Source organism: Bos grunniens, chromosome 21 (genome assembly GCF_055505025.1).
Source record: "Bos grunniens cultivar Pamir isolate PY7600 chromosome 21, Bosgru_T2T1.0, whole genome shotgun sequence".
In the NCBI taxonomy this organism is placed as follows: domain Eukaryota; kingdom Metazoa; phylum Chordata; class Mammalia; order Artiodactyla; family Bovidae; genus Bos; species Bos grunniens.
Genome location: NC_141185.1, coordinates 6083957 through 6110833, shown reverse-complemented (window position 1 = coordinate 6110833; position 26877 = coordinate 6083957). Strand labels below are relative to the sequence as shown.

The window sequence follows — 26877 nt, the reverse complement described above, 5'->3', positions numbered from 1 at the left end:
CACAGCTCTCTGACACTTGCCCACGAGCCTCCGCCATCGGACAGGGAGCTCCCGAATGCGAGCCCCGGGCCTCGCCCTCTGTGTCCACAGGAACCAGTGCCACTGGGCTCGTGACTAAAGCCCAAGGCATGCTTAGAAGGAGTGGACGAGGGAGGAGAGAGTGAATGAATGAATGAACAAGTATAGATTTGGCCTTAAGTGGTTCACTTGGGCAAAGCAACACACGGCCCCCCTACAGAAGCTGGGGCTGGACCCAGACAGGGGGAGGACCCAGGGGTCACACTCAAACCAGCACAGCCCCCAGTCCAGCCGAGCAGAAGCCTTGGTCTGCGGGCCCTCTGAGTCCCTTCGACCCTGGGATGGCGTTTCTGAACCCAACACCCTCTTCTACTTCAAAGGAACTTCGGGAACACTGCTGGGCAGATAAAATTCAGTGGAAAGTCCTATAAATCAGCAGGCTGTTGAGTTGCCCAAACAAACCCTTCGAGGGGAGGAGGGCAGGGGTGAGAAATACGGGCAGCAGCCCCGCTGGGGCATGCGGGGGGCTGGGGTGGGGGGACCTCCTCCTTCTCATCAGCACCCCCGCCCCCCACCTCACCCAGAGGCATCTGCACACACCCTGCCACCCTCTCGCCAGCCACTGGATCCAGTTCCCCGTTTCCCACGGGACCTTCACCCTCATCAAGTCCCTGGGCTCTGCTCTCCTGCCCCCCACCCATCACGCCCAGGGCTGACCCCCCAGGCCTCACAGTCTCTAGCGCCCTGTGTCTGCAGGCCAAGAGTGGAGGTGACCAGAACAGGGGACAGGCGGCCACTCCCTGATTAACCCCCCCAACCCCCACCCCTACCCTCGGCGGTCAGACAGACACCAGCCGCCCAGCTAAGCATGGTTCCCATGGCCTGGGGGAGCGCAGAGTAGGGAGAAGTGGGCAGGATCTCACTCGGGGACCTCGGGCACAGCCCTCTGTCTGAAACTGGGACAGTCACGCCCCATCACAGCCTGTCTAGGTCAACCTGCGGCATCAGAGCCCCAGGCACAGTGACCCTCCCTGGCCTGGCCAGGGGTCTGAGTGGAGGAGCCTCTACCAACAGCCCGCAAAAGAAAGAGGCCCCATGCCTGCCCCCACCATTGGGATTTCTCTCCCCCCGGGCGCCCCTGCCTACCTCGGCAGAGCGGGGGGAAGGTCTCACCCCCAGCTCCACTTTAAAGCAAAACTCCCAAACCAAATTATTTTCTTGGGTAGATCTCCGTTGACAGCTGCAAAATCTCCAAGAGTGTGTTCTAAACCCAACACATGGACTGTCCACACCTGGGGCCACAGGCGTCTCCCCCGGGCCCTGGAGCCTTTCTCTACCCACCCCCCCCCCCGCCTGCCTGGCGAGAGAAAGCCAAAGGACCAGGCATAAGGCCCAGCTGGCCCAACACACACACGTGTGGATGTGGACGTGGCCACAGGGCCAGGCACTGGAGCTCCGGCGCTCCCATGGGCCCCAGGGACCAGGAGGCAGATGCCTCCCTGTCCCCGCCTGCAGGCAGTCCAGATGCTGCCCTGGGCTGCAGCTCCCCTCGTCCACAGGGTCTCTGATCCAGGAACCAATGGGATCACAAGCCGCCCACATGCTGCTTGTGAAAACACTGGTTTGTACGTCTCCTCCCTCCCCCAGAGGATTCCCTGGGGAGGACGTGTATATGTGTGTGCAAGGGGGCGGGGAGATTTTAATTAGCAGCGTGCAATTTCCACCCCTGCCTTCAGTGATGGGTGTTGTGCATCAATATTTGCGAGCCCACAGCACTCGAGGAGCAAGCCACAAAGCTGGCGGGGAGAACGCACCAGCTTTCACGAGGGGCAATGCGCCTAATGACGCATCAAAATGAAGAAATGTAATTGCACTTAAATCCAAATTAAAAATCCTGCTATTTGCCCGCCGGTACCCTGGAAGATGAAATCCCCGAGGGTTTCACTGCTGAGGGGGAGCGGTCTTCTAGGGTGACTGGGCGGGCAAGGGATGAGGCTCATTGCCGCTCCCCAGGAGAGGACCGCCCTGCCCCACCAGGCTCCCAAATGGGGTCCCTCAGGACATGGAGGGGCGGATCGAACACACAGAGCAGGAGCTGGAACAGGGTTGCCCGAATCCTTAAAAGAGACGGTAACGATCCCAGTGCTGAAATCCCCTTCTACATGGTCCCGCCCCCACCAAGGGCAGCGTGATGGTTCTGGATGGGGTTTGGGGGGCCAGGCCGGGTTGGGGGGGGGTGCCCAGGAGGCTGCAGAGGTCTCCGTCTGGGGCCCTCAGCTCAGAGCCGGCCGCAGCGGGCAGCATGAACTCAGGCCACCCAGCTTCTCAGGGCCTCTGCGGAGCTGCAAGGAGGTTCCAGCAGCAGGAACGGGGGTCATCACCTTCCCAGGGAATCCTGCTTGCAAAGCTGGTGGGGGCGGGGGGGCGGCACCCCCTGGATCCTCCTGGGGAGGACCGTCAGGGGAGATGCTGAAGACAAATGGAACTCAGAGAAAAGGGGGCCACGTGCCCACCCCCGCCCCTCCACTCAGGCTCCTTTCTGGGCTCAAAGGCAGCTGCTCACCCCGCCCTCCTGCTCCCAAAGTGCTGGAGGCCCCTCGGGTGGGCCGCACGCTACCCCCAGATCTGGTCACTAAGCACTGACTGTGTACACACCTCAGCAAGGGGGGCACCCGACAGGTGAGGCGAGGCCTGTGGCTCTGGGGATGGGAGGCGAGAACTGACACGGGGGCGCCCGGGGTCCCCACCAGGCAGCCTGCCCGCAGGTGACCACTCAGATTCAGGGCCCCCAGGCCGATCTGCACGCAGAGACCAGGGGCAGGGCCCCTCAGAGGGAACCATCCCTCGGGCTGCCGGCCCTCACGGGGCAGGGCAGTGTCAGCGTCTCATGACAGGAACAAGGCTCTGATCCCAGGTGACAACAGCCCTGCTTTCCAGAATGGTAACCAAGGGCGGTAATGCCTGCCTCCCAGGGGCGGTAGGGCTGTCCTGCTCGGTGGGGCTGGGAGCCTATTGCTGGGCGCCGGTGGGCTCTTCTGACCACCAGGCACCCCTGGAGACCTCGCTCGAGGACCCGGGCCAGCCAGGACCCAGCACTAACTCCTGAGGTCTTGGCCAGCCAGCCCCTCGCCCCACCAGGCACTGCAGGTTCTCCTGCAAAGTGTGGATCACGACCTGTCCTCCTGCAGTGCCCCGCCCCCCGCCACGACCTCACACCCTGGGCAGATCGGATGAGAGGTGGGTGAGGGGGGCCTGGGCGGAGTGTCACAGCAGGCCGCTGCCTGGAAACTCTTGGGTGTTGTTTTGTAAAGCTGGGAATTAACACCAGCTCAGAGAGGAGGCAAAGCCTAAGATGAATCTAAATGCCAGACCCTGGGTGGTGGTCAGCTCCCCGGGGAAGGGACAGGAAGGCCATCACACAGCACTGCAAGCCACCCCCACCCCACATGCCACTGCACACCAGCCTTCCCCCCACCCCGGGCAGGGCTACCTGAAGCCAGCGACGGGGGCGGCCGTAGGGGCGGGGCAGCTGGAAGGGAAGAGAGCACGTGTCACCCCGCAAACACCTCCCACCACCCTCAGCTCTGCCCTTCCCCCACCCCGGAGACTCCCACTGCCCCAAAGCCGCCAGGAGCTCGGCTGGGCTGGAGTGGGAGGCGGTCCCAGGGCCCAGGTGGGGTCCCCAAGGTGCCTCATCAGAGTCCCACGTTTTCAGAAACTCCGGATTCCACAAGGATGTGACCCAGCACATGGCCAGCCCCGGACTCCACGAGGCTGACACCAGAACCCAGGACACAGCTGCCCTCCTGGGAGGCACCCCAAGACCCCAGCCAGCCCCGGGGAGGCCAGGGATCTGCCTCTGCTGTGTCCCCAGGGTGAAGGTCCCTCACGGGAACCTACAGGTCCTGCCGGCCAGATTTCCTTCCTTTTTCCCCCTTTTATTTTATAAGAACTCATCTGCAGGCCATTGAACAAAGGGCTGCAGGGTGACCCGGGCCCAGAGGGTTTCTCCGATCGGTGCTCAGATGAGGCACGTGGCATCCAGGTGTGGCTAATGAATGGCTGGTATTTCTCATCCGCAGCTGGCACTGCCGTACTCCCCACGCAGAGTCGGCTCTCAACCTGGGATGTGAGTACGGCCCAGGACCGTGGGGCCTGTGACCGACAGGTACCACAAGACCAGGTCTCAGCCACAATGACCACTGTCTGCTCCTGTGTCCCCTGGCACAATAAGGGGACTGAGGGGCGGGCCATGTGACCTCCACAGGGGGAAGACGAGGGCTTTGGAGGGCACGTGCTCAGCCGCATCTGACTCTTGGCAACCCTGTGGACTGTAGCCCTCCAGGCTCCTCTGTCCACGGGATTCTCCAGGCAAGAATACTGGAGTGGGTTGCCATTTTCTCCTCCAAGGGATCTTCTCCACCTAGGGATTGAACCCGCATCTCCTGTGTCTCCTGCATTGCAGATGGATTCTTTACCACTGAGCCCCCTGGGAAGCCACTGGAGGGCACTGCTGCTGCTGCAGCTAAGTCGCTTCAGTCGTGTCTGACTCTGTGCGACCCCACAGACGGCCTCCCACCAGGCTCCCCCGTCCCTGGGACTCTCCAGGCAAGAACACTGGAGTGGGTTGCCATTTCCTTCTCCAATGCATGAAAGTGAAAAGGGAAAGTGAAGTCGCTCACAGACGTTGCTAAATCCAAATCGCATCACAGGTGACAGATCTGAGCAGCTCCCCTGCCTCCTGGTCTCTCGCATGTCAAATGGGGCCCAGAAGACACTCAGCTGCTGAGTGACCCCCAGGCGAGGTCACAGTTGCTGACCTGCGACCCTTACCACCAGCCAGGCCTGGCCCTCACTGCCTTCCGTGATTCGCCCTTTAGTCCTGGGCAGCCACCGTTAGTGTCCTCATTTTATATTTGGGAAAATGGAAGCACAGAGAGGTTAAGCCACTGGCCCAGTGCCACCCACCCACCCACCTTGAGGGATTTGAACCAGGCCCTCTGGCTCTAAAGTCCTGGGGTTACCCTCTAGCCAGGCTGAAGGCTATTGTCCACTGTCTCACAATGGACACAGGTTGAGCCTCAGGTACAGAGGTGAATTCCTAGTCTCTCCTCTTGCCCACGTAGCTAGACGGACCATCCATCGGATGATGGAAAGAGGGGGTGTTCTCCCTGGCTGAGAAAGAGGCTGGACTGGGTCTAAGATTCTGCTAAGGAACCAGTTTAAGCCCTCCGGAGACCATGTCACCCATGACAGAGGGGACAGGGAAGTGACGACCAACCACAGACATCAAACAAGGGGAGAGGGGATGGTCCAGAGCCCGGCAACAGAGCAGCACGTCACGGAGGATGCTGGCAAGCAGACACACTGTGAGCCCTGCACCTCCGGAGGGCTTGGGCAAGGGAACCACCAAACAGAACAAGCCCTGCCACCGGGGAGGCAGGTAACAGGAAGGAGGCGTCAGCCACAGGCTCGGACAGCAGAGGCCCGTTTCTCAGTCCCAAGGCCTGGATGCTTCAAAACTCAAAGTACAAAACAGAGCAAGCCGTTTCATCAGGCATCAAGCCCAGCTGAATGGGTGTAGTCTGCCAGACCCTGAAAAATCCCAGGCTCCCAAGACCAGGAAAAGGAGGGAAGGGCAGACACTTGCCCAGGGCACCCCAGGTTCCAGCCAGCGCTGCAGTGGGCACCCCGCCATCCCTGGGTTACGGGAGAAGAAACCGAGGCCCCGGGGCATAAGACACCCCACTTAAAGCCACACACACAGAGGGTGAGAGCTGGAGCAGGCATCGTCTGAACCCAGACTCCTTTGGGGCCCAAACCCGCTTTTTCTCTTACCATCAGGCCGACAGCCCCACGGCGGCAGGTTGAACTGTGTCTCAATGAGATTTATACATGGCCCTGCTGACCCCACACCCCCCAGAATTATGAGACAATACATTCAATACATTTCAGTTGCTTAAGCGCCTTCTCCACCCTCCCACCCCCACCAAGTGTACGGCTCTTTTCTCGGGCAGCCCCAGCAAACCAAATCAATCACCCATCCCGGGAAATCCTCCTCCACACAGGCCTCAGTTTCCCCCATCCCGGCGTAAATCCTGGGGTCGCTTCCAACGTGAGTGTTCAGCAACTCCGTGTGGCATGGCAGAACAGAACGAGCAGGCCCTGGGGCCAGGAGGCGCGGGCACCTGGAGCCTGTCCCAGCCCAGCTGCCAGCCTGGACCACTGCCTCTGCACCCCCGGAGGGCCACCCGCTCCTGCCCAACCAGCTTCTTGCTCTTTTGTGAAGCTGGCTTCTGGACGCACGTGGAGCCTTCGCTGCAGATCAGCCCCGCAGGGAAGTGAACGGAGGGAACCACAGAGTGGCGTCAATGACAGCCACCCCCGGCCCGGCCCTGCCAGGCACGGAATCCATGGGGAGAATCATACCACGGACCCAGCTCCAGATGAATCATCGCAGGGGGAGCAGCTGCGCGGATGAAATTTTAGAGCTGACACGAGAAAGAAAATACGAACTGCAATACACTAATTTAGACTGTGGACACTCCAGTGCATTTTTAATTAAAGCTATTCTGGAGCTAAATAGAGGCAGTGGGGGGAGGGGGAGGGGTGGGCAGTGGGAAAGGGAACCCACGGAGGCCCTCTACCCCTCCCCCCAAACCCCAAAACCATATCATCTGAAGATAGTTAAAAGAATAATGTTGCTCTCTGCTGATTTTCACCAAAAGGCAGACTTTTCCGCTTTGCACAGGGCTGGAGGTTCCTGGGCAATTTTTATTTCACTGACAAGACTTAGGTGCCAGAATCATAAAATCTCACAAGCCAGAGCCCACGAGGCTGTGGCCAGATTCCCACCCATGGCAGCAGTCTCCTTCCTAAACCTGGTCATCCATCCTCCCATACTCCCACCCATCCACCCTTGATTACCAACAAAGATGATATACTCACTACCTTACGAAGCTGCTCTCCCTGGGTTAAGCAGATCTTCCTCACTCTGGGCAAGAACCAGTCTCCCCTCTGACCCAGAAGACTGGGTGGGATACAGCCAGGGCTCCCCAGATGCATCCACCAAGTCCAGCTGGGCACTGAGGATGTGACCGCTGAGGTCCTGCAGCCCGGTCCATGAGGAGCTGACACTCCAGCATAGGTGGGGGCCGAAATCCCCAAGGGAGGATCCCAAAACCCCTTCAGCAAGAGCAGCCCGGGGTGCAAAGAGAGCTCGGGGCAAGTGCTCACTGGCTAGTCTCTGAGTTCCCAGCACTTCTCCTGCACTAGCAAGAAGCTGAGCAAAAAGATGCTCTTATTCCCTAAAGCCCAATCTGATTGCCTGCAGCCAGCAAGCCTGGGCCCAGGTGAGAGGCCACTCCTCCACCTGAGGGATGGAAGTCTGTGTCCGGAGAGCCTGGCCCGAGCGTTGGCACAACTGGGGACAGAACCCCACTGCTGCTGCCTCCAGGGCAAGGCCCCCAGGGAGCAGGTCAGAGCAGGCTTGGCGGGGGAGGGCCCAGACAGAGACACCCCCTGCCCAGGTGGTGGCCATACCCGATGCTCCAGACACAGGGCCCCTGTCAACCTCCACCTCTGCCCATATGGGCAGGGGGCAAGAGGACACAGCCATGGTGGGGTGTTCCACAGGGAGGAGGAAGAGGAAGGGCTGCCACTCTGGGGCCTGAGCGTGTGTAGGTTTTGAACAAGTCCAAGTCCCCAGTGGCTCAGTGGTAAAGAATCTGCCTACAATGCAGGAAATGCGGGTTCGATCCCTGGATCGGGAAGATCCCCTAGAGAAGGAAATGGCAACCCACTCCAGTATTCTTGCCCAGAGAATCCCATGGACAGAGGAGCCTGGCGGGCTGCAGTCCCTGGGGTCACAAAAGAGTCAGACACGACTGAGCGACTAAATGACAAGCAACAAGGCCAAGCCCACCACGTGCAAGTGGGTGCATGTTCTCGATGGGACAGCGTGGCCTAGGAGAGCAGGGGCCACGGGGACACGTCTACCCTGGCCCTTGGAAACAGGACCACAAGCCACGGCTGGGCTGGACCATGGAACAACACTGCAAACAGCATCCGGAATTTGGGGTCCATGCTTTCAACCTGCTTCTCCCCAGAAACAGTGCCATTCTCCCCTCCTTGTTGGACAGGAACCAGCTCCAGAGCCAAGGCCCCGAAGTCCTGATGCTGCGCACCCCCTGGTCACCTCTGCCTACAGTTCCCGCAACCCCCCACCACACACCCTCCTTCGCAACCAGGACCAGCCCCCAGGGAGTGTTTGGATGTAGGGAGCCCCAGCTCACACCCAGGCGAGCCCCCAATCTCCCTGCCCTCACCAGGCCCGAAGAGCGTGCACACGTGGGGCCAAGCAGCCGACACCCGACACCCGACATCTGAAAACGGGCCTCGCAATCTGATGCCTGGCTGCACACCTGACACGGCGGCCATGGAGGAGCGAGGCCAGGGTGCGTGGACCACGTACTCTGCGGAGTCCTGCGGACCTAAGGGAACCTTCCAGCCGCCCATGCAAGGGCGAGAGGTGGGACGGCATCCGTGGGGCTGCCCTCGGGGCTGTGAGCATCCCAGCAGCCACCCGGTGGGCAGTGGCACTGGTCGCCTAACAACGGGGCACAGCCACTGAGCCCTCCCTGGGGTCAGTTCCCAGAAATGCGCTCTGGGATCCAGGCTGGCCGCTTATGAGCCAGCAAGCGTGGCTGGGGAGATGCGAGTGCTAAGATGGAGTCAGGGCTGAGGACAAGCGGGAGAGAGGCTGGAGGGTCCACCCAGCCAGCTGCCCACCCCCGCACGGGGCACCCCGATCGACCAAGCTGACCACAGGCTCCCAACAGCTCTCCGCCCACAGCGGGGAGGGCCCCTCATCCTCGTCCGGGCAGTCAGGCCCCCTCCATGCTTCCAGCCGCCCGCAGCTGCCCTGCTCCGTCTCCTCCCTGCCCCAACCTCATCACCCATCTCCGACCCATTGTCCCCGTGCTGGGGACGGGCTGGGGTCAGGCCTGGCCTCAGCTCTCTGTGGCCCTAGGTCAGGCAGGAGGGCAGAGGGCGGACCCCAGCCTGTAAAGAAACTGGCGCAGCAGGACCAGGGAAGTTTCCCTACAAGTCTGAGCGAGGGCGAGCCTGTCTGCCTCTTGGGCCTTGATGCATCCAGCAGAGGGGCAGAGCAGCCCACTTGTTCAGCAAGTGTGGGTTCCACAGCATCTCCGGGCCCCCGAGGAGCTCGCAGGACACCGAGGGGACAGACAGTGGATGGCCGAGATGGAGGGACGCCTGGAGGCTGTGGGTCCCTGAGCAGATGTCCCTGGAGGTGACTCTGGGTGGGAGTGGGGGGCAGGTGGGATGTTGGGGGCACAAAGTGGGAAGGGACCCGGAGGCCACCTGGGGCTGGTGGCGGGGGGTGGGCCCTGGAGCGGTGGGCGGTGGCAGGGCCCACCGCGGCCCTCAGGGTGCAGCCAGCCTACCTGCGCCAGGAGCTTGTCACCCTCCAGCAGCTTCACCTTGGTCTCCAGCTGCCGCATGTAGGTGGACGAGGGATCTGAAAGACACAGGAGTCACGTCACCTGTTGGCAAACTGTCTCCAGCAGGAGGGCCCTCCCCTGCGTGCCCCCCCGGTGGGCCTTGGGGCCTGGTTTCCCCTGTCCATCTGCAGAACCGAGGTGAGGGGTGCTCTCACCAGCTTGTTCTGGGCTGATGCCTTCAGCCTCCTCAGGGCTTCAGGTCCAAAAGGAGGTCCCTGATGGCCCCCTCACCCCGGGGCAGACCCCCAGGGCCCGCAGTGCAGGGAGGCCCTCCCCCACGCAGTGGGGGCAACTGGGCTTCCCCTTGTCCGTCCCATCTGAACTTCAACAAACAACTGTAGACGTAACCCAGCACCTTTCCTGCGGTCAGGGGCCGGACCAGAGACACCCCCAACCACACGCCCCCAGTTTCTAAACGCAGCAGGGGGGTAAAACCCACCCTCCCTTGACTCACTGAGCCTGCTGCTTCAGAAGCAGGAGAAAGTCCGCCACCCCAGCTCCCCACGGGGCTGGAAATGGGCTCAGAGGAGAAAAGTCCCTCCAGGCCAGGACAAGGGAGCTGGCAAGGAGAGGGGGCAGGTGGAAGGAGGCAGGACTCGGGCAGGGGAGGTCACAGCAGGGGCAGAGGGAGGAGGCTGGGCCGATGCCTCGGTGACAGTGTGGCCACCTCCCCAGGTCTGCGGGCACCTGGGAGGGGCCTGCCGCTTGCCTCTGAAGTCCCACGGCCGCCTGGCTCAGGAGCCAGCCAGGACCCTGCCCACCCTGGGCCAGCCTGCTGCTCCTGTCTTGGCCCCCCACAGCCCACGACAGGACTCAGGGTCTTCCTACCTCACACTGTGACCCTTCATCTCAGAAGGCACCATTCCTTCGATGTAAGCCAGCTCCCTAACCCGCCCATAACAACGCCCCCCACAGGGCTTTCGATCTTCTTGGGTGGGGGGCAAAGGGGGCTTGGCTGCTGCCAGAGGACAAGCTGGGACCATCATGCAACCAAGGCAGCAGAGTCAGCACGACCCCAGAGGAGCCCCCAGCCCTGAGGGTCCCCGTGTGTGACATGGACATCACACCCCTTCCCCACGGAGCCTGTGGGCCGATGAGGAGCCCACTGGTGCCCTGTGAGGACGGGGCAGTGGGTGGCCCCCTCCCCAGGTACCATGACCCCTCCCCTGCACTGGAGCTCGGCCCCGGCTCCACCAGCCTCTGCCCATCAGGAGCTCTGCCCTCTGAGATACCTGGGAGACACTTCCCCTGTAAGTGCCCGGCTGCCCCTTGACCTGCCTGCTGGGGGTCACTCTGTGCCCCGAGCACCTCAGAAGGACCTGGGAGGCTTGTGTGCCCAGCCCAGGACCAGACCCAGGAGACTGCGGCCCAGCCCTGGGCAGGAATGGGGGCAGCCCACCCCACCCCAGTTACACAGCCGACTCCTGCCCTTGCTGTCCACCAGTCACCTCTCAGGAATGTGCAGGCTTCTAGAGGAAGAAGGCCGCTCGCCCGCCAGCCTCCCACCCCCAGCTACATGGGGGACCCCGGCAGACACAGGGCAGCTCTGCAGGGAGCCCTGCGTGGTGGTCTCCAAGAGGTGAAGGGGCTTCTTCATACACACACGGGGCAGTGGCGGAAGGGGGCTGGACCTGGGGGGTGACTAAAGGCCCCCCACTAGGACGCAGCACCCAGGTCAGGGCTGGGTAGATCTCCCCTGCCTGAGCAGGGGGCCCTCGGCGGTCACTACAGTCCATGCTCTGTGCCATCCCCCGCCTCAGTTTACCCACCTGTCTGCCCAAACTGACCAGCAGCTCCCACATCCCGTCCACACCCACCCACACGCACCCACACCCGCCCACACCTATGTACAGGCCTGACGGGAAGGGCCTTAGTGTTTGTGGTTTGCTGGGCCCTCTGAGCACCAAGTCGGAGATGGGGTGCAGCCTGGGCTCCCCAACACTTTGTGTCCCTCACGGGCTGCTGGCAGGAGGGTTCCCTGGAACACCACCTGGGAAAAAGACCCTCCCAGCTCCACGCAGATGGTGTTACAGTGACCAAAACTGAAACTGCTTGTTCAACAACAGCAGACAGTTCACACCCTTGTCATCATTCAAATGACGGTTGGGAGAGCTTCCCTCCTCAATGATACAGGAGAAAAAAAAAACAAAACACTTCAACGCCAGTGAAAAGAACTGGACGCAAAAGCACACATATAATTGCTGTTGTGTTTAAAAATATCTGTGTATTGAAATAAATCCAGGAAGGAGGCACACGGAAATACTGATCGCAGCGTTGCTCACTAGGGGACGGGTGATCTTTTATTTATTCACACCATTGCCTGTTAGTTTTCCAATAATCTGCTTTTAGAATAGGGAGAGATCTTTCTTTGTAAAAAAGGAGGAGAGATTAAATGATTCCCTCCCACATCACAAAGCCCCCTATTGATGTCAAGGGGGGCCCAGAGCATGGCCTGGAAAGTGGACCCCATTAACCCACCCTCTGCCCACGTCCCCCAGTTCTGGCCTGGGGGCCTTTCCTGAGCCCCAAGCCCAGCCCTGAGCCTGCCCAACCCTGCTCAGTTTAACAGCGATGAGGCCGCCTTCTCAAAATCCCAGATAAACCTCCCCTGTGCCACGGGACCCCTCCCCACTGTCTCTACCCTCAACTCCCCAAACCAGCCTGTGCATGCTACCTGGGGCCAGGGAGCCGGACATCTGGTCACCCGGGGGTCAGAGCAGGTGCCCTGTGGTGGGGAAGAATGACAGCCAGGTGGACCCTCAAGTAGTGGGGGGTGGTGGGAGAAGGGGATGGCAGAAAGGGCCTGGCTCCCTCATCCTCCCCAGCAGCCTTGGGCAACTGGGATCCCATGGGGCGCCTCCATGCCCCAGCCTCCAGGAGACAAGCGTGTAATTAAATTAATCCCAGGGTTTGCAGTAATGAGTGGAGCCAGCAGAGAGGGAAGCGTCATTTCCTGGCCTGATGGCTGGGCGGAGGGGGTGGGGGTGGGAGAGGGGTGTAAGGGGGGCGGTTGATTGCAGAAGGGATCCCCGAGCTGGGCTGGCCAAGGTATCCATCCCCTCAGACCTCCCCTGACTGGTCCAATTCTGGGGGACTCACAATCCACCTTCCATCCGAGGAGACAGGGAGCACCCCCCGCAATGGTCTCACTCCCAGGAGCCTGAGTACCAGCTCTCTGTACACCCCTCCTCAAGGATCCTTGTTCCCGGGGTTGCGGCCCATGGGGCGGGGGGAGTCACGGAGCTGCAGGTCTCTGAGCCCCTCCCCGCCGGCGCCGGTCAGCTCCCCCCAGGAGCCCTGTGTCAGGTGTTGGCCCTGACCGTCAGGCCACCTTGCCCTCCCGGAAGCCGCCAGGTCACATCTCCCTTCCTGGCCCAGACCCCCGCCTGGCTAGGCAATGTCACTCCAGCCTCAGCATCAGTCCAAACTGCAAGAATTTGGGGGCCAGAGGCCATGTCCAATCACCCATCACCCCCTCCCCACCTAGCTCATAATGTTTAACAGGCCATGGGGCCGCCTCCTCAAAGTCCTTGATAATCCTCACTGCTGGGCGCCCAGAAGGTCCTGGGAGACCTAAGGACTTAAGGAGAATTCATCCCTCCGAGTGGGTCAGACTGGTTTCCCCAGAGGAGTCGACCTTCTCAATCCTGTGAGCTCCCCTCAGCAGCAGCAACAATGACAGTCAGAAGCACCCAGCCTGTGACCGTGACATGGCTCCCCCAGGCCACCCAGGGCAGAGCAATGCCAGCGGCCAAGCGCCAGTGTTCCCCGGACCTCAACCCGCAGCACTCATGCTGTCTCACCATGAACTTTCGTCTCAGTTTGGATGAGACACAGATGCGTGGGCAAGCGGTTAGGTGGGGGGTGGGGGGGGCCTGGGAAGCTCAGGTTGGGGGCGTGGGGAGGTGAGGGGGGACCAGAAGGAGCCGAGGACAGGGGGTGTCAACCCTCTGGGGAGCTCCGGGGGCCTCGGAGTCACTCGCCGAGCCAGGGGCTCGCTGACGGGAGCTGCTCCTAGCAGACAAAGGGTGTGCGTGCCCCAGGACTGCCCACCTGGATGGGGGACGGGACAAGCCCCCATGCAGAGCTGCAGGTGCCGGCAGGCGAAGCAGACGGTGGGCTCAGAAGCGGTAAGTGCCAGGGGGACCTTGGAGGGCACCAACAGTGCCTGCCATGGTCAGGAGAAAGTTCGATTCTCCTTCTCTGCATGGGAGGAAGGGGATGGAGGCTGGGGGGCGGGCGCGTGACACAGCGACACGGGTGAGTCTGCAGCTGCCACTTCTCCCCGGGTCCCCACCAGCCCTGATCCCTGCCAGCCCACTCTCCTTGAGCAGGGGCCCCTAAGGGGCTGGGGACAGGCAGGCTTTGTGGCTGGTCGCTAGCAGGAGACGCAGCCATGCCTTGGGGCCCTCCGTGGGGGCTCACGCCCGGATGCCCTGCCCGGAGACGGCTGACGTGTCCACGTCTGATTCAATTCCGTTCTCCTCCCGCTTCATTAAGAAGGGGTCACTTGCGGCATTAGGGCTGGGGGCTCCATCGGGCCTGAAAGGTCTCATTAAGCCGAGGCCCTCTCACTGCTCCAGGTTCCCTCCCCCATCTGCCCCAGGGGATAAGAGCAGCTCCTAAAATCATCTCTGCCTTCCCGGGAGCCATTCTGGGCTTCTCTGCTTTCTCCCCCATCTCAGGACTCACCTCCAAGGGGGCAGGTGAGCACTACCCATGCCTGCGGCCACGGAAATTGGAACCAAGCAGGGCAGGCCCAGAAGACACCTCCGCTCTGCGCCACGGGGCTCAGTCTCCACGTGCGCCTCCCACCTGCCCAGGTGGTGGAGCTGTCGCCTCTGACAGGTGACCCCATGGGAGGTATCCCCCGCCCCCAACAAGGCACAGGCTACAGCAACGCACCGAGCCACACAGGCAAGGGCCACCAGGAGCACCACCCCCAGCGGGCTCCGACCAGCTCCAGCAACAGGGGCTATGCTCTGAATGCTTGTGTCTGCCCCCACTGCAAAATCCACATGTTGAAACCTAACACCCAACAAGACGGTGCTAAGAAGCAGGGCCTTCGGGAGGTGATTAGGTCAGGAGGGTGGAGCCCCCATGAGTGCAATTAGTGCCCTAATAAAAGAGACCCCAGAGAACCCCTTTGCCCCCTGCCTTGTGACAACACAGCAGGGAGAAGGCCATCTATGAACCAGGAAGTAGCCCTCCCCAGACACCGAATCTGCTGGCACTTTGACCTTGGGCTCCCAGCCTCCAGATGGAGGAACTCCTGTTGTTTATAAGCCACCCAGAGCAGCTGGAGCAGACTAAGACAGACACAGAGCAAGGCGCACTTGCCTGCAGACTGGGCTTGGCAGGCCCTAGGATGACGTTCCCATTGCCTTCACCTCTAATGAAAGAGCCATGCAGGTCCACCCCCCACCCCTCTAAACCACCCCCCACCACCACAAGGACACTAATCCAGCTGAGCCCAGGGACCATCCTGTGTCCTGAAAGGACTTAAAGGGCGTTCCAATCCCAGACCCACCTACTCCCGACCCTGGGCAATCCCAAAGGTCACCAGAGCACTGCGTTCTCACAGAGCAGACAGTCCCCAAATCCAGGACCGGAAAGGTGAGTCACCAACTTCATGACAGTCCAGGCTGCCATGAGCTCCAGGCTGCCAGCGGGGAGTGAGCTCCCCACTGCTAACGGGAAGCAAGCAGAGCCTGAAGCCTGGACAGAAGCCCTGGTAACACTGAGGTTTCTCCATGAAGCTGGGAGGAAAGGCATGGGGAGCACTCACTCTGCTCCCATCTAGTCCCCACCAGGGACCCCGCCAGGTGGGCGGCAGAAAGCCCAACCTACAGAGAAGGAAAAAAACACTCAGCAAGTGTGACCCTGGGTCCACCCAAGGTCACAGGGCCAGATGCTGGCAGGACCAGCAGTCAGCAGGCTTGTCCCAGGGCATGGTCCCCTTCTGCGAGGGGTTCCCAGCCTAAGGAAGGAGCTGCAGGAATAACCATGTCTGCTGAAGGGCAAAGGGTAGAGTGAAGAGGCTCACCCTGGGATGACAGGGCACAGAGAGAGCAAGGATGTGCTGACAGGGAGAAATCAGGGAGTCCTGCCTGAAGGAGGTGGCATCTGAGCTGACCACTGAAGAGCAAGCAGGACGCTGACCCGCAGGCAAGTGGGGCAGGGATGGAAGGCAAGTCCCAGCTGAGGGTGCAGAGCGAGCAAAGGCAGGGAGGTGGGTCAGGCAGGTTCGGGAGCACCTGGGCCGGTGCCCACTGGCATCTGTCTCCTGGCACCCAGTGTTGCCCCAGGAGGTGCGGGCTGAATGTGAGACAGGCATTATTTATGGATGAAGGCGAGAGGCTGCAGCAGGGATATCAGAGGAACATCAGGTTCCTGTGAGGACACCGCTTGGCAGGGGCAGCGCTGAGCAGGGCAGGCTGCCTCGGCACCTCCCTCCTCCGGCAGGGCCAGCCCACCTGAGTTGCCCACAGTGGGTCCGCAGGGCGTGCAGGCCAAGGCAGCTGACTTCCAGAGCCTCGGGTGTGAGAAAGACCTCTCCCGTCCACACAGAACAAACGAGAACACAAATTTTACTGAGCACTGACTGTATGCCTGGAGTAGGGAAGTGGAAACCCACTACAGTATTCTTGCCTAGAAAGTCCCAAGGACAGGTGAGCCTGGCGGGCTACAGTCCACGGGGTCGCAAAGAGTCAGACAGGACCGAGCTCGTACACTACTGTCTGTCAGCAGGCCCTGAGCAAAAGCCCAATCCTTCCGGCACCCCTGTGACCCCTGCACACCATCCCTGTTTACTGCAGAGGGACTGAGACCCAGAGAGTCCAGAGTCACACGGCAAGAACACGGCAGGGTTGGGATGTGAACCCAGCTTTGTCTATAGCCAAGGCTCTTTCCGCCCTCCCTCGAAGCGCCCTCAGCAGCCCTGGGGCCACACGATCACCCTGGGCCTCTCAGAACGTCACGGCCATGGGAAGTAGCGCTGCTCAGCCGCAGCCCCGGCCCAGTCAGGGGAACAGCGATTTTCACCCACTCCCCAGATGGAGAAACCAAGATGCAGAGGGTCCCAGGAACCGGTCCCGTCACAGAGCTCATAAAAGCAGGCCTGCAACTTGAGATGTGCGTGCGTACATGTGTGTGAGTGTGTGTGAGCGTGTGTCCATCCCCAAACCTGGTGCTCTTCCAGGCCACCCATCAAGGCACACAGGGCAAGGCCGGGAAGGCCCACGGCTCCCCTTCCCTCCCCTCCCCTCCCTGAGCACACATTCTCACCGTGGGGCAGCTCTGGAAACTCTCCGCCTCAAAGGCAGGGCCCAGGCCCCAGGGAGCTCCACCCTGGACAGCGTTCTCCTGGCTCTCTCTCCCCTCGGACTCCCCTCCGCCAAGAGCACCTGCCGGCCCCCAGGCTCTGGACCTCACGGGGTCACGAGGCTCCGAAAGGCTGGCACCCAGCCCCTCCCCGGCTCCCCTATCCATGCCCTGAGACAGCGGGCCCTGGAAACCTCAGATCCCACCTCTCCAGCTCAAACGACACAGCCGTGCCCCACCTTCCTCAACCGGATCCTGCGGAGGCAAGAAAATGAATGGGCACAGAGAAATGAACACCTCACAGATGAAAACTGAGACCTCCCCACACCAGCCGCTCACCCTCTCTCGATGAGGCACATGGCTGCCCCTGGTGGCCCCCTGCCCCTCCGTGTACCACGCGCACGGCTCCGGGGACCCACAGGTTGGTGCTCTGCCCTCCTGGGGCCACCCGGCGTTTAATTCAACCCACCCTGAAATCCGGAGGGACCGGCCCAGCAAACTCAGAACCTGCCCAGGTCTGGATCCACCTGCAGCTGCAGGTGTTCTCAAGCCAAAAACCCAAACTCATTTTCTCCATCTACTGCTTAGGAAGCCTGACAAGCCAGACTGAAACCAGGGGAAAAGAGGGAAAAAGAGACTTTTTTCCCCACACCTTCAGTTTTCCCTGCTGGCTCAGAGGGTAAAGCGTCTGCCTGCAATGTGGGAGACCCAGGTTCGATCCCCGTGTAGGGAAGATCCCCTGGAGAAGGAAACGGCAACCCACTCCAGTACTATTGCCTGGAGAATCTCATGGACGGAGGAGCCTGGTAAGCCACAGTCCATGGGGTCGCAAAGAGTCGCACACGACTGAGCGACTTCACTTCAGTTTGCAGGCCCAGAAATTAGCCTGTGTGCTTAGGTGCAAGGGCAGGTGTCGGCCTGTTAATGTCTCCTCCCCAGCCAACCCCGATTTCACTCTGAATGATTCGGAATCAGTGACAGAGGCTGAACAGACCAGCGAGAGGCCCCTCAGAAGGGGGAACACACAGAAGCCAAGTCACACCTGGCCTGTGTCTCCGCCACGGCACCTGGCTCCCCGGGGACCTTTTAACATTTGATCTCTTCTCCCCTGAAACCCACTAAACTGGACTCCAGCGAAGGGGCCTGGATGTCCACACACAATTAAGACGTCCTCCAGATGATTCTAACGTGCACATGGGCTGGGGACCCCGGATCTATGCTGAGCAATGACTGTTCAAATGGTCCCCTTCTCGGGCTCCTTCCCCGAGGGACTCCATTGCCGCCTGGCCCTGACTATTCCTTGGGGCTAAACTCCTGTAACACAGCTGTACTACAGGGACCCCGATGAGACCAGAACATGCGGATGTCTAAAAGCGGTGGGAGGAGGGGCAGGTCACAGACCCCAAAACGTATCGACCAAACCCTCTGGCAGCCACAGGGGAGACCTTGCAGGTTTGAGCAGGAAAGAGAGTTTGCTTTCCTGGCTAGGTATCAGGTACGTGTCTACCAAGCAGTCTCCTTGGAAGAAGAGCTATGACCAACCTAGACAGCATATTAAAAAGCAGAGGCATTACTTCACTAACAAAGGTCCGTCTAGTCAAAGCTATGGTTTTTCCAGTAGTCATGTATAGATGTGAGAGTTGAACTATAAAGAAAGCTGGGTGCCGAATAATTGATGCTTTTGAACTGTGATGTTGGAGAAGACTCTTGAGAGTCCCTTGGACTGCAAGGAGATCAAACCAGTCAATCCTAAAGGAAATCAATCCTGAGTATTTATTGGAAGGACTGATGCTGAAGCTCAAGCTCCAATACTTTGGCCACCTGATACAAAGAACTGACTCCTTGGGAAAGACCCTGATGCTGGAAAGATTGAAGGAGAGAGGAGAAGGGGACGACAGAGGATGAGATGGTTGGATGGCATCACTGACTTGATGGACGTGAGTTTGAGCAAGCTCCGGGAGTTGGTGATGGACAGGGAAGCCTGGCGTGCTGCAGTCCATGGGGTCCCAAAGAGTCGGACACAACTGAGCGACTGACCTGAAATGAACCAAGCATGAAAAGCTGGTGGGGCCAGAATGGGGCCAACTGGCCAGCAGAGGTGGCTGGAGGGAGAGGGCAGGACACCAGGGCACATTCCAGCAGTGGGCAGGGGCAGGAGATGTGGGGAGAGGCGTGGCAGGTGAAGCAGGGAAAATCTGGGCGTGGCTGGCTCCTCAGACCCAGGGATCCCCATTCCAGATACAGGGGAGCGGCAGGAGGTACAGCCAGCAGCTCTGATGTCAGACACCTCAGTAAGAACCCCGACCAGTGGGTGAGCTGCAGAGGTGGGCTCAAGGCCTTGGGAGCAAGAAAAAGAGGGGGCTCCAGGCAGCGAGCTCTGGAGACAGCATCACATCTGGACAGAGTTTTGCCGATTCCGTAAAAACAGGAATGAGTCAGGCTCCCCTGGTGGCTCAGATGGTAAAGAATCTGCCTGCCAATGCAGGGTACCTGGATTCGATCCCTGGGTCAGGAAGATCCCCTGGAGGAGGGCATGGCAGCCCACTCCAGTATTCTTGCCTGGAGAATCCCGTGGACCGAGAAGCCTGGTGAGCAACCATCCAGGGGGCCGCAAAGAGTCAGATACAACTTAACAACTAAACAAAAACAACTTTGGAAAACCTCACAAACACCCACAGCAAAGGGCCTCCTTTGCTGCTGCCCCCAACCCTTGGGAGCAGCCCAGTGGTGGCAGGTCAGAGCCTGCAGGGAGAGGACGGGCCCACCGGGATGGGAGGCTGACAGCAGCGGGAAGCCACCCTCCTGCAGGCAGTTCAGGGACAAGGGTGGGTCCCCTCTCTGCCCCCCACCATGCTGTGACCTTGAACAAGCCCCTTCCCCTGCCCAGGCCCACAGAGGTGTGGGTAGGAGGCCCAGGTGACCCAGAGGGCTGAGGGCAGGACCGGGAAGTGATTCAGAGCCCCTGCAGGGCAGCACCCCTGCAATTAGGCAGAGCAGTGAGGACCCGCCCGTTAAAATGACACAGACTCGGCGTGGGGACAGCAAACCGCCCTTCCCACTTGATAGGACACCCACAGCAGATGGCTGGTGACCGAAGGATCATGGAGAAGCCTGACTTCTGCGTGCCTCCCCCGAGGTCCGAGGGAGGGCGCACCCTTCTAGCCGGTGAAGGACCAACTCCTTTCGTGGCCAGCGTACGTCGCAAGAGGAGCAAACCGGTGAAGGGTCCCAGCTCCACCCTCGAGCCTCTGTAACCCCAAGCGATATGATAAAGATATCAGCCTGCACTTATGAACTGGACTTGGCAGACTGCTGTCCACCCAAAAATGCCCACTCTGGCCTCTGGAACCTACGAATATGTGACCTTACACAGTCAAAGAGACTTTGATGAAGTGATTAAGGTCATGGCAGTCAAGAGGGGGGACCAGCCCGGATGATGCAGGGGAGCCCAACCTAGTCTCATGAGAGTGTGAAAAACAGAGGGCCGTTCCTGGATGTGGTCAGAGGGACGTGTGAAGTGAGGAATGGTCAGAAATGAGCACTACTGCTGGCTCTGAAGACAGGGATGGGCCACGAGCCAAGGAATGCAGGTGGCATCTAGAAGTTGGAACAGGCGGGTTTCCCCGTCAGGCCTGCTGACACCTGGACTTTAGCACTGCTGACCCCCAGGGCTATAAGAGGACCCATCTGTGCTGCGTACGCCACCCCAAGGTTGTCATCTGTGATGGCAGCTGTGGGAATAAAAGCTGTGGCTGTGTGGCTTCGGGTGACATGCCCAGCCACTCTGGTCTCCGTTTCATTTTAAAATGAGACGAGAGACCAGCCTTGGGAGGCTGCCATGAGGACTAAGCAAGCTGAAAAGGTAGCAAGCGGCTCCGGAAGCCCCCGGCTCAGTGCCTGGTACACTTAGTAGATGCTCAGTTAAAACCCAGCCCCATCCTCTCCCCTGCCCACGTCCCAGCGGCATGACCTTGATGGGAAAGAGTGGTGAGCGGAGGCTTCCACGCTGCCAGCCAAGGGCACCCCGCCTCTGAGCTGTGCCACCAGCACCAAGTCACCATGGAGACGGCGGCATCCGGCCACAGACACCTCCACTGCATGACTGCCCACCTGGGGCCTGGCCCACCTGAGCCCCCTGCATCTGCCTCGCCTTCACATTTAGCGAGGCTGATGCATCACCACCAGCTTGTAAAAGTGGGGTATGAATCCAATTTAGGACCGTCACACCCAGAGATTATTTGAAGCAAGGGTGGTACTGTTTGTTCATAAAACAAATGCCCCCTTCTCTATTTTAAGTTGAGATTCTTGCAGAACGTGGAGCGTATGGACCACTGAGCTGGCTGTGATGGAGAAACAAACCGCAGCTGGTTCCATAGACCGCAGGGAAGACCTCCCCGCCATAAACAGAGTCCCGGCACCAGTGAGTGTCCTATGTGCATGGACCCCTGGGGCTGCACAGACCCCAGCGCCCAGCCCCGTGTTCACGGATGCATAGCAGGTGGCCTACAGGGAGTGGGGAAGGAAAGCGCGAGCAGGTGAGCCTGAGTCCAGGCTCAGCCCTGACTGCCTAGCAAACTGCACCCCCGGCCCAGTCCAATGCCCCAGGAAACAGGGTTCAAGAGGCAGCCCAAGCCAAACCCAGGCAGAAAGACAGGTCCAGGAAAGAAGAAAGGAACGTGGCGAGAGAAGAAATGACCCAAGCCGACACTCACCAGACCCCAGGCCCTCATGGCAACGACAGCCAGGCTGAGCAAGGCCAGGGAGGATGTGTTTACAGGTCACCTGGAGGTCTGATTCGAAGGCTGCAAGGATGGGGTCAAACCCTGAAGCTGGGGGTCCAGGCATGAGGCTCAGGGAGAGGAAGGACGAAGCTCCTCCCAGGCAGGGGAGCCTGTACCCCGGACAATCCCATGCTACATGGATGGAGAGGTCTCCTGCGGCACCTAGGGGGGACGGGCAGGAGCCGGCTACCGCCTGGTGGGGCTATGATTTTGCTGCATGACTCAGCTCCTCTGAGGAAGCTCACAGACCTGCACGTCCACCCTGGGTCATCGTGTGGGCCTTCATGAGGCATGGAGTGCCCCAGGCAGGCCCTGGGCTACAGCTGGCAGGGAGGAGGCACACACAGCCACATCCCTGCCACGCTTCGAGGAGCGCCGGGGCGTGGGGTCTGGGCTGGCTGCATTTGCCAGGCAAGCCATCCCCGCCCATCCCACAATGCATACCATGGAGACAGACCAGGCTCCCAGGGTCCCCCAAAAGGCCGCACAAGACCCTGGCAGAGAGGGGCTACAACCCTGCAGGCGCTGGTGCTGACAAGGGTGCCCCGGGTTGTGGGGATTCACCTGGCCCTGCCAGCCTCCCCAGGTGCCTCCCCATCCTGCCATCAGCTCTCTGAACAAGCCTCTGGCCCAGGCTGCCTTTCACTCGGTCAACGGAGCTGGAATTGCCCTTTGGACCCTCCACTCTCCCCACAAGGGAGGGGGTGCATGAGCTTCCAGGATTCAAAGGTCACCCACTCACCTTGGGCAGGGCCCAGAAACCCTTCCCTTCCCACCGCGACCTCAGTGGGTGGGTCCAAATAGGACTGGCGAGCCAGGCCTCCATGGCGCCTCTAGTCAAGGCTCAGCTGCCAGGGAGACCCCAGCGCCTGCCCATTCTGGCAGGGGAGGTCCTTCCCCAGGGCGCCTCTGGAGTGCGCCGACCCTCTGCACGTTTCTGGGTAGAGAAGGTGGCTAACCCTCACATCCCGTACGCTACACAGAGCAGGAACCCTCAGCCCTCTCCCCGGCATCAAACACCCGCCCTGGGCAGAGAGGGGACCAGTGAGGCTGTCATGGCAAAGGGTCACCAAGCAGCGAGGGAGCAGAGTCCAGGCATCAGGGCCCGGGGCCCTCCACCACTCGCAGTGTGACCCTGGGCAGGTCGCCTGCCTTCTCTGGGCCCCGGAACACCTTTTTCTGTACGACGAGGAAGTTGAAGGCCTCTGGGGGCCCTTCTGGCACGGTGGGCACAGGTGGGCACAGCGGGGGCAGGCCCATCACTGCAAGCAGCACCCCTGCCCACGTGGCTGTTTCTTTAAGAAAGAGACGAACGCGGACAGACCCGAAGGTCAGGAGAGCCCGTGCCAAGATGAGGTCAGCGTTACCAACGAGAACAAACAGGCCTCGGCCTCGGCGGAGGAAGGGCCCTGCTGGAGAGGTGCCGGGGGAGCGGGAGGTGGGCGGGGCCGAGGCGCCACCCTCCGCGTCGTCACGCCCACAGGTGACAGGTGACAGCCAGGAGCTGCCCCACAGCCAGCGCTCAGTCTCAGCAGGGAGCCAGCACAAAGCCTGGAAAGGGGACCCCCAAGGGAGCAAAAGGGCCTTGCAGGTCAGCCTTTCCAAGCCCCTCTTCCTAACATCAGGGTTTACTGGGGGACCCCAAGAAACTCCCCAACTTGCCCGAGGTCATGGGCCCTCCTGGCCCCACTGTGGGCACACACATCAAAGTCCACCTCCCTCCTTCTCCTCCCTGGCATCTAGCCAGCTGTTTGTCCCGGGCAAGGTGACAATGACAATAACAGAGAAAGCCAGGGATCGCAATCACATTGGATAAAATAAGGATCCACACCGATAAAAACACATCCACACACACAGGCTGCTGAGCGAGAAGGGGAAGCCCTCCCTCCCTCGCGCCCCCGCCCCCGGCAGAATTCCAGCTGCTGAGTGCAGGTGCACGGAGGAAGTTATGAAAAGTCACCATCACCACGGCCAGTGGACGCCAGGCTCTCGAGGGTGAGCATCCGGTGAGCACCAAGACACCAGTGTGTCCTCAAAGTGCTTCCCACGGGTGGTTTATTAATCACGGAATTCCATGTACTGACCGCACAGTGGGCTGACCGTGGGAAACCTCCCGACCCCACGGAGGGAAGTCTGCTCCCCAGATGAGCCGTACCAGGTGCCCCCGGTGGGACGGGCTGACGACATGGCGTTCCCTTGGGGCCATTCCTGACCCAGACACACAGCCTGGAATCCAATCGTGAGCCAAGCACGCAGCTGCTCCCTGCTCTTCAAAACAACCGTGAACCATCAAAGGAAGACGGAGGAAAGTTTCCCAAGGAAGGACGACCAAGGGGAGGGTGTGACCCTGCACGGGGCCCCCGATCAGAAAGCAGTTGCACAAGAGACTTGCCTGGTGGCCCAGTGATCGAATCAGTGGAGGGGAGACAGGATCAATCCCTGGTTGGGGAACCAAGATCTCAAGTGCCTTGGAGCTCCTGAGCCCAGGAGCTCTGGAGACCACGTGCCACGCCTAGAGACCCCATATCGCAATTAAGACCTGAGGCAGCCAAATAAATAAATACTTTTTTAAGAAAGAAAGCAGCTGCTGTAAAGTGCCGGGCTGTGCAGAGGGCCGGCTTCCGTCCCCAGGCACTGTCACCATACGGTCACCACCTAAGGGAAAGTCCTCGTTCCCAGAAAACGCGGGCTGAAGGTGTGTGTTAACCCCGACTCCTCTTAAACGGTTCGGGGGAAAAAAACAGCCCACGTGCAGAGAAGGAATGAGCAAGGGATGGACAGCCCTGGGAAACGAACGCACCTGCTCTTGGGGACGTTTAAGGGCAAGAATGGGAAAAGCCAAGGAATTCCAGCCACACAGAGTCACCTCCCACGAGGGCCATCCTGAGCGCCACCTTGCCATGCTGTCTGGAGTATCACCACGAGGGGACCTAGAGTCCCACCACGGCCCCCAAACCAACACCCCTCCTCCCAGGCAGAGGCCGTTGCTGTTGTTCAGTCGCTCAGTCGTATCCGACTGTGCAACTCCATGGACTGCAGCACGCCAGGCTTCCTTGTCCTTCACCGTCTCCTGGAGCTCGCTCAAACTCATGCCCATTGGGTCAGCAGAGGCTGACCACTAACCTAAAGCAGCCCCATGCAGGAAACAATCTGTGTTTCTCCAACAACAGAGCAACAGTCACGTAAATTCTGGTTAACTCACTTGAAGGGACGTCATACAGTCACTAACAAGGTTTAGAAAGACCGAGAGGAAGAGGGCGTCTGTGCAATGTTGAGTGAAAAAAGCCAGATTCCACATTAAACCCCCAGCAAGATAACAAGCCACCAAAATACGCCTGCTCCAGGGAGAAAGTAAACACTCTTATGTTTTTATGAACAAAACAGGCTTATGTCAATGGCGCATTGCAGGGCAGAAGGACCCTTCAGAGCAGGGTCGGAGGTGGGAGGGGGTACTGTGCTAAATGTGTTTTGGTTTTCTTTCTACTTTTCCAAATCCTCCTGTTTCTCTGAGGAATACGTATCCCCTTAGAAATAAAATCAATCAAATCTGTGCCTGGGCCTCACGGCCCTCCCCAGCACGCAGCCCTGGAATTCCTCTTGTCACAGGAATCAGCTCACACCAGCTGCCTCCCCGGGCAGACATGTGCTGGACCCAAGGATGAGACCCAGGAACTCTCAGGCCAGGCTGCTTCTGACTGGTGGCCTCCCAAGGCTGCCTACTTAATCCCGGCAGAGAGAGGGGTCTTCAGGCCAGTGCAGGGGCAGGCAGAGGGTCTGGACTGGGCGATCTGGGGTGAGCCCTCTGAGTCTGGGCTTCCCAGCTGGGACACGGTGACGATCACACACGAGGTGAGATCACAGGAAGGCAGCAGTGCCTGGCACAGAAGCACAGGGTGCCCCGGGAATGACAAAACCCCCGTGTTGCAATTCTAGAGCCCCCCAGCCCTCCGGCGCCAGGCTCTCTCTGGAGAGGCAGGGGAAGAGGCCTGGCGATGTCCATTGGGCCCAGCCCTTCCCCTGTGGGCATTCCAATGCCACGGAGTGAGAGTGCCAAGGACAGGCTCACTCTCAGAGGCCCCCGGAGGGAGGAAGCTATGCATGCTCTGCCCCGCCACCCCCGCCCCACCCCCGGAAGCAGGCCCCAAGTGCAGAAACACTCCGAGCTGGGAGTCGCTGTGCGGGTCACACACCTCCCCAAGGGTGCAGTTTGGTTCATCAACAGCCACCGCCCAGCTCTGCCCTGATTCCAGAGTCCCAGGAACGTGAGAAATCCCTTCTATGGGGAACCCGGATCTAGAAAGGGGTCCAGGGAGTTTCAGAACCAGGAAGAGAAGCCACTCCCCCACCAGCACCAAGTCCAGGGGGACGCCAGGACTCCAGCTGCACTGGGAGCACTGGCTGTAGCCACAGGTCAGGGCCCTCCGTCAGCCAGGACAACTCGCTCACATGCACACACCACCAGCTGGCACTGCCCTGGAGGGCAGAACGTGGGGGCAGCTGTGGCCACTCTGTACCAGACCCGGCGGAGCCATGGCCTCACGGCGTGGCCTCAGCCTGTCCAGCGGGCTGGACCCGAAGACCTCTGACCTGGTCTCACAAGTTCCTCCTACCCCGAGGCCCAAACACAGCTTGTCCCCGAGGTCACTCAGCCACAGGAGAGATGCCTCAGGCAGTCCAGCCCTTCTCCCGGGGCCAAGGGGCACGAGGGGAAAGAGTGAGGCTTATTTCACAGCCTTGGGTGCCGCGCGATCTCCTGGATCTTCAGGAGCATCTTCAGCGTCCAGGATCCAAAATTCAGGGATGATGCAGATGGCGACCAGGGGAGGGGTGGGACAGGCGGCAGCAGGTCCTTAGGGAACCCCAGCACAGAGGGGCCCTGCCCGTGCCCACCCCACACCCCGATCTCCCTCCTGGGCCTACAGTGCCTCTCTTCCGCCCCCAGGAGGCAGGACCCCAGGCCACGGCTCTCAGGGGGCAGCTTCAGGAGGCTGTGCCCATCCCGCAGGAAGCACCCACACCCAAGGGTGACCTTCCCGTGGCTGCCCTCGCTGCAACAGGCAAAAGTAAGCCTCAGCGTGTCCGGATCTGAGCCCTGGGCTGGCATGAACCTGGGCGAGTCCCTCTGGCAACAGAACCACTCTGGCAACCATCCATCCATCTACCCGGCTGGAAAAGACACTCACTATCCCGAGACAAGGGCGTTGGGGAGGCTGGAGCCTCCCAGATCATCA

At 60.3% G+C, this 26877-nt stretch overlaps 1 protein-coding gene across 2 annotated transcripts in view; it reads right to left on the bottom strand.

Annotated features, from left to right (window-relative positions):
- CCDC85C (coiled-coil domain containing 85C) overlaps positions 1-26877 on the bottom strand; it is a 78149-nt gene that overhangs the window by 9530 nt on the left and 41742 nt on the right. The window contains exons 2-3 of one of the 2 annotated variants that reach the window (XM_086365169.1): positions 9486-9559; positions 3509-3547 (exon numbers count right to left, since the gene is read on the bottom strand). In XM_086365169.1, coding sequence (XP_086221295.1) covers positions 3509-3547; positions 9486-9559 — 113 coding nt within the window. The remainder of the gene's footprint in view (positions 1-3508; positions 3548-9485; positions 9560-26877) is intronic. The other variant, XM_086365168.1, reaches the window with a different exon arrangement.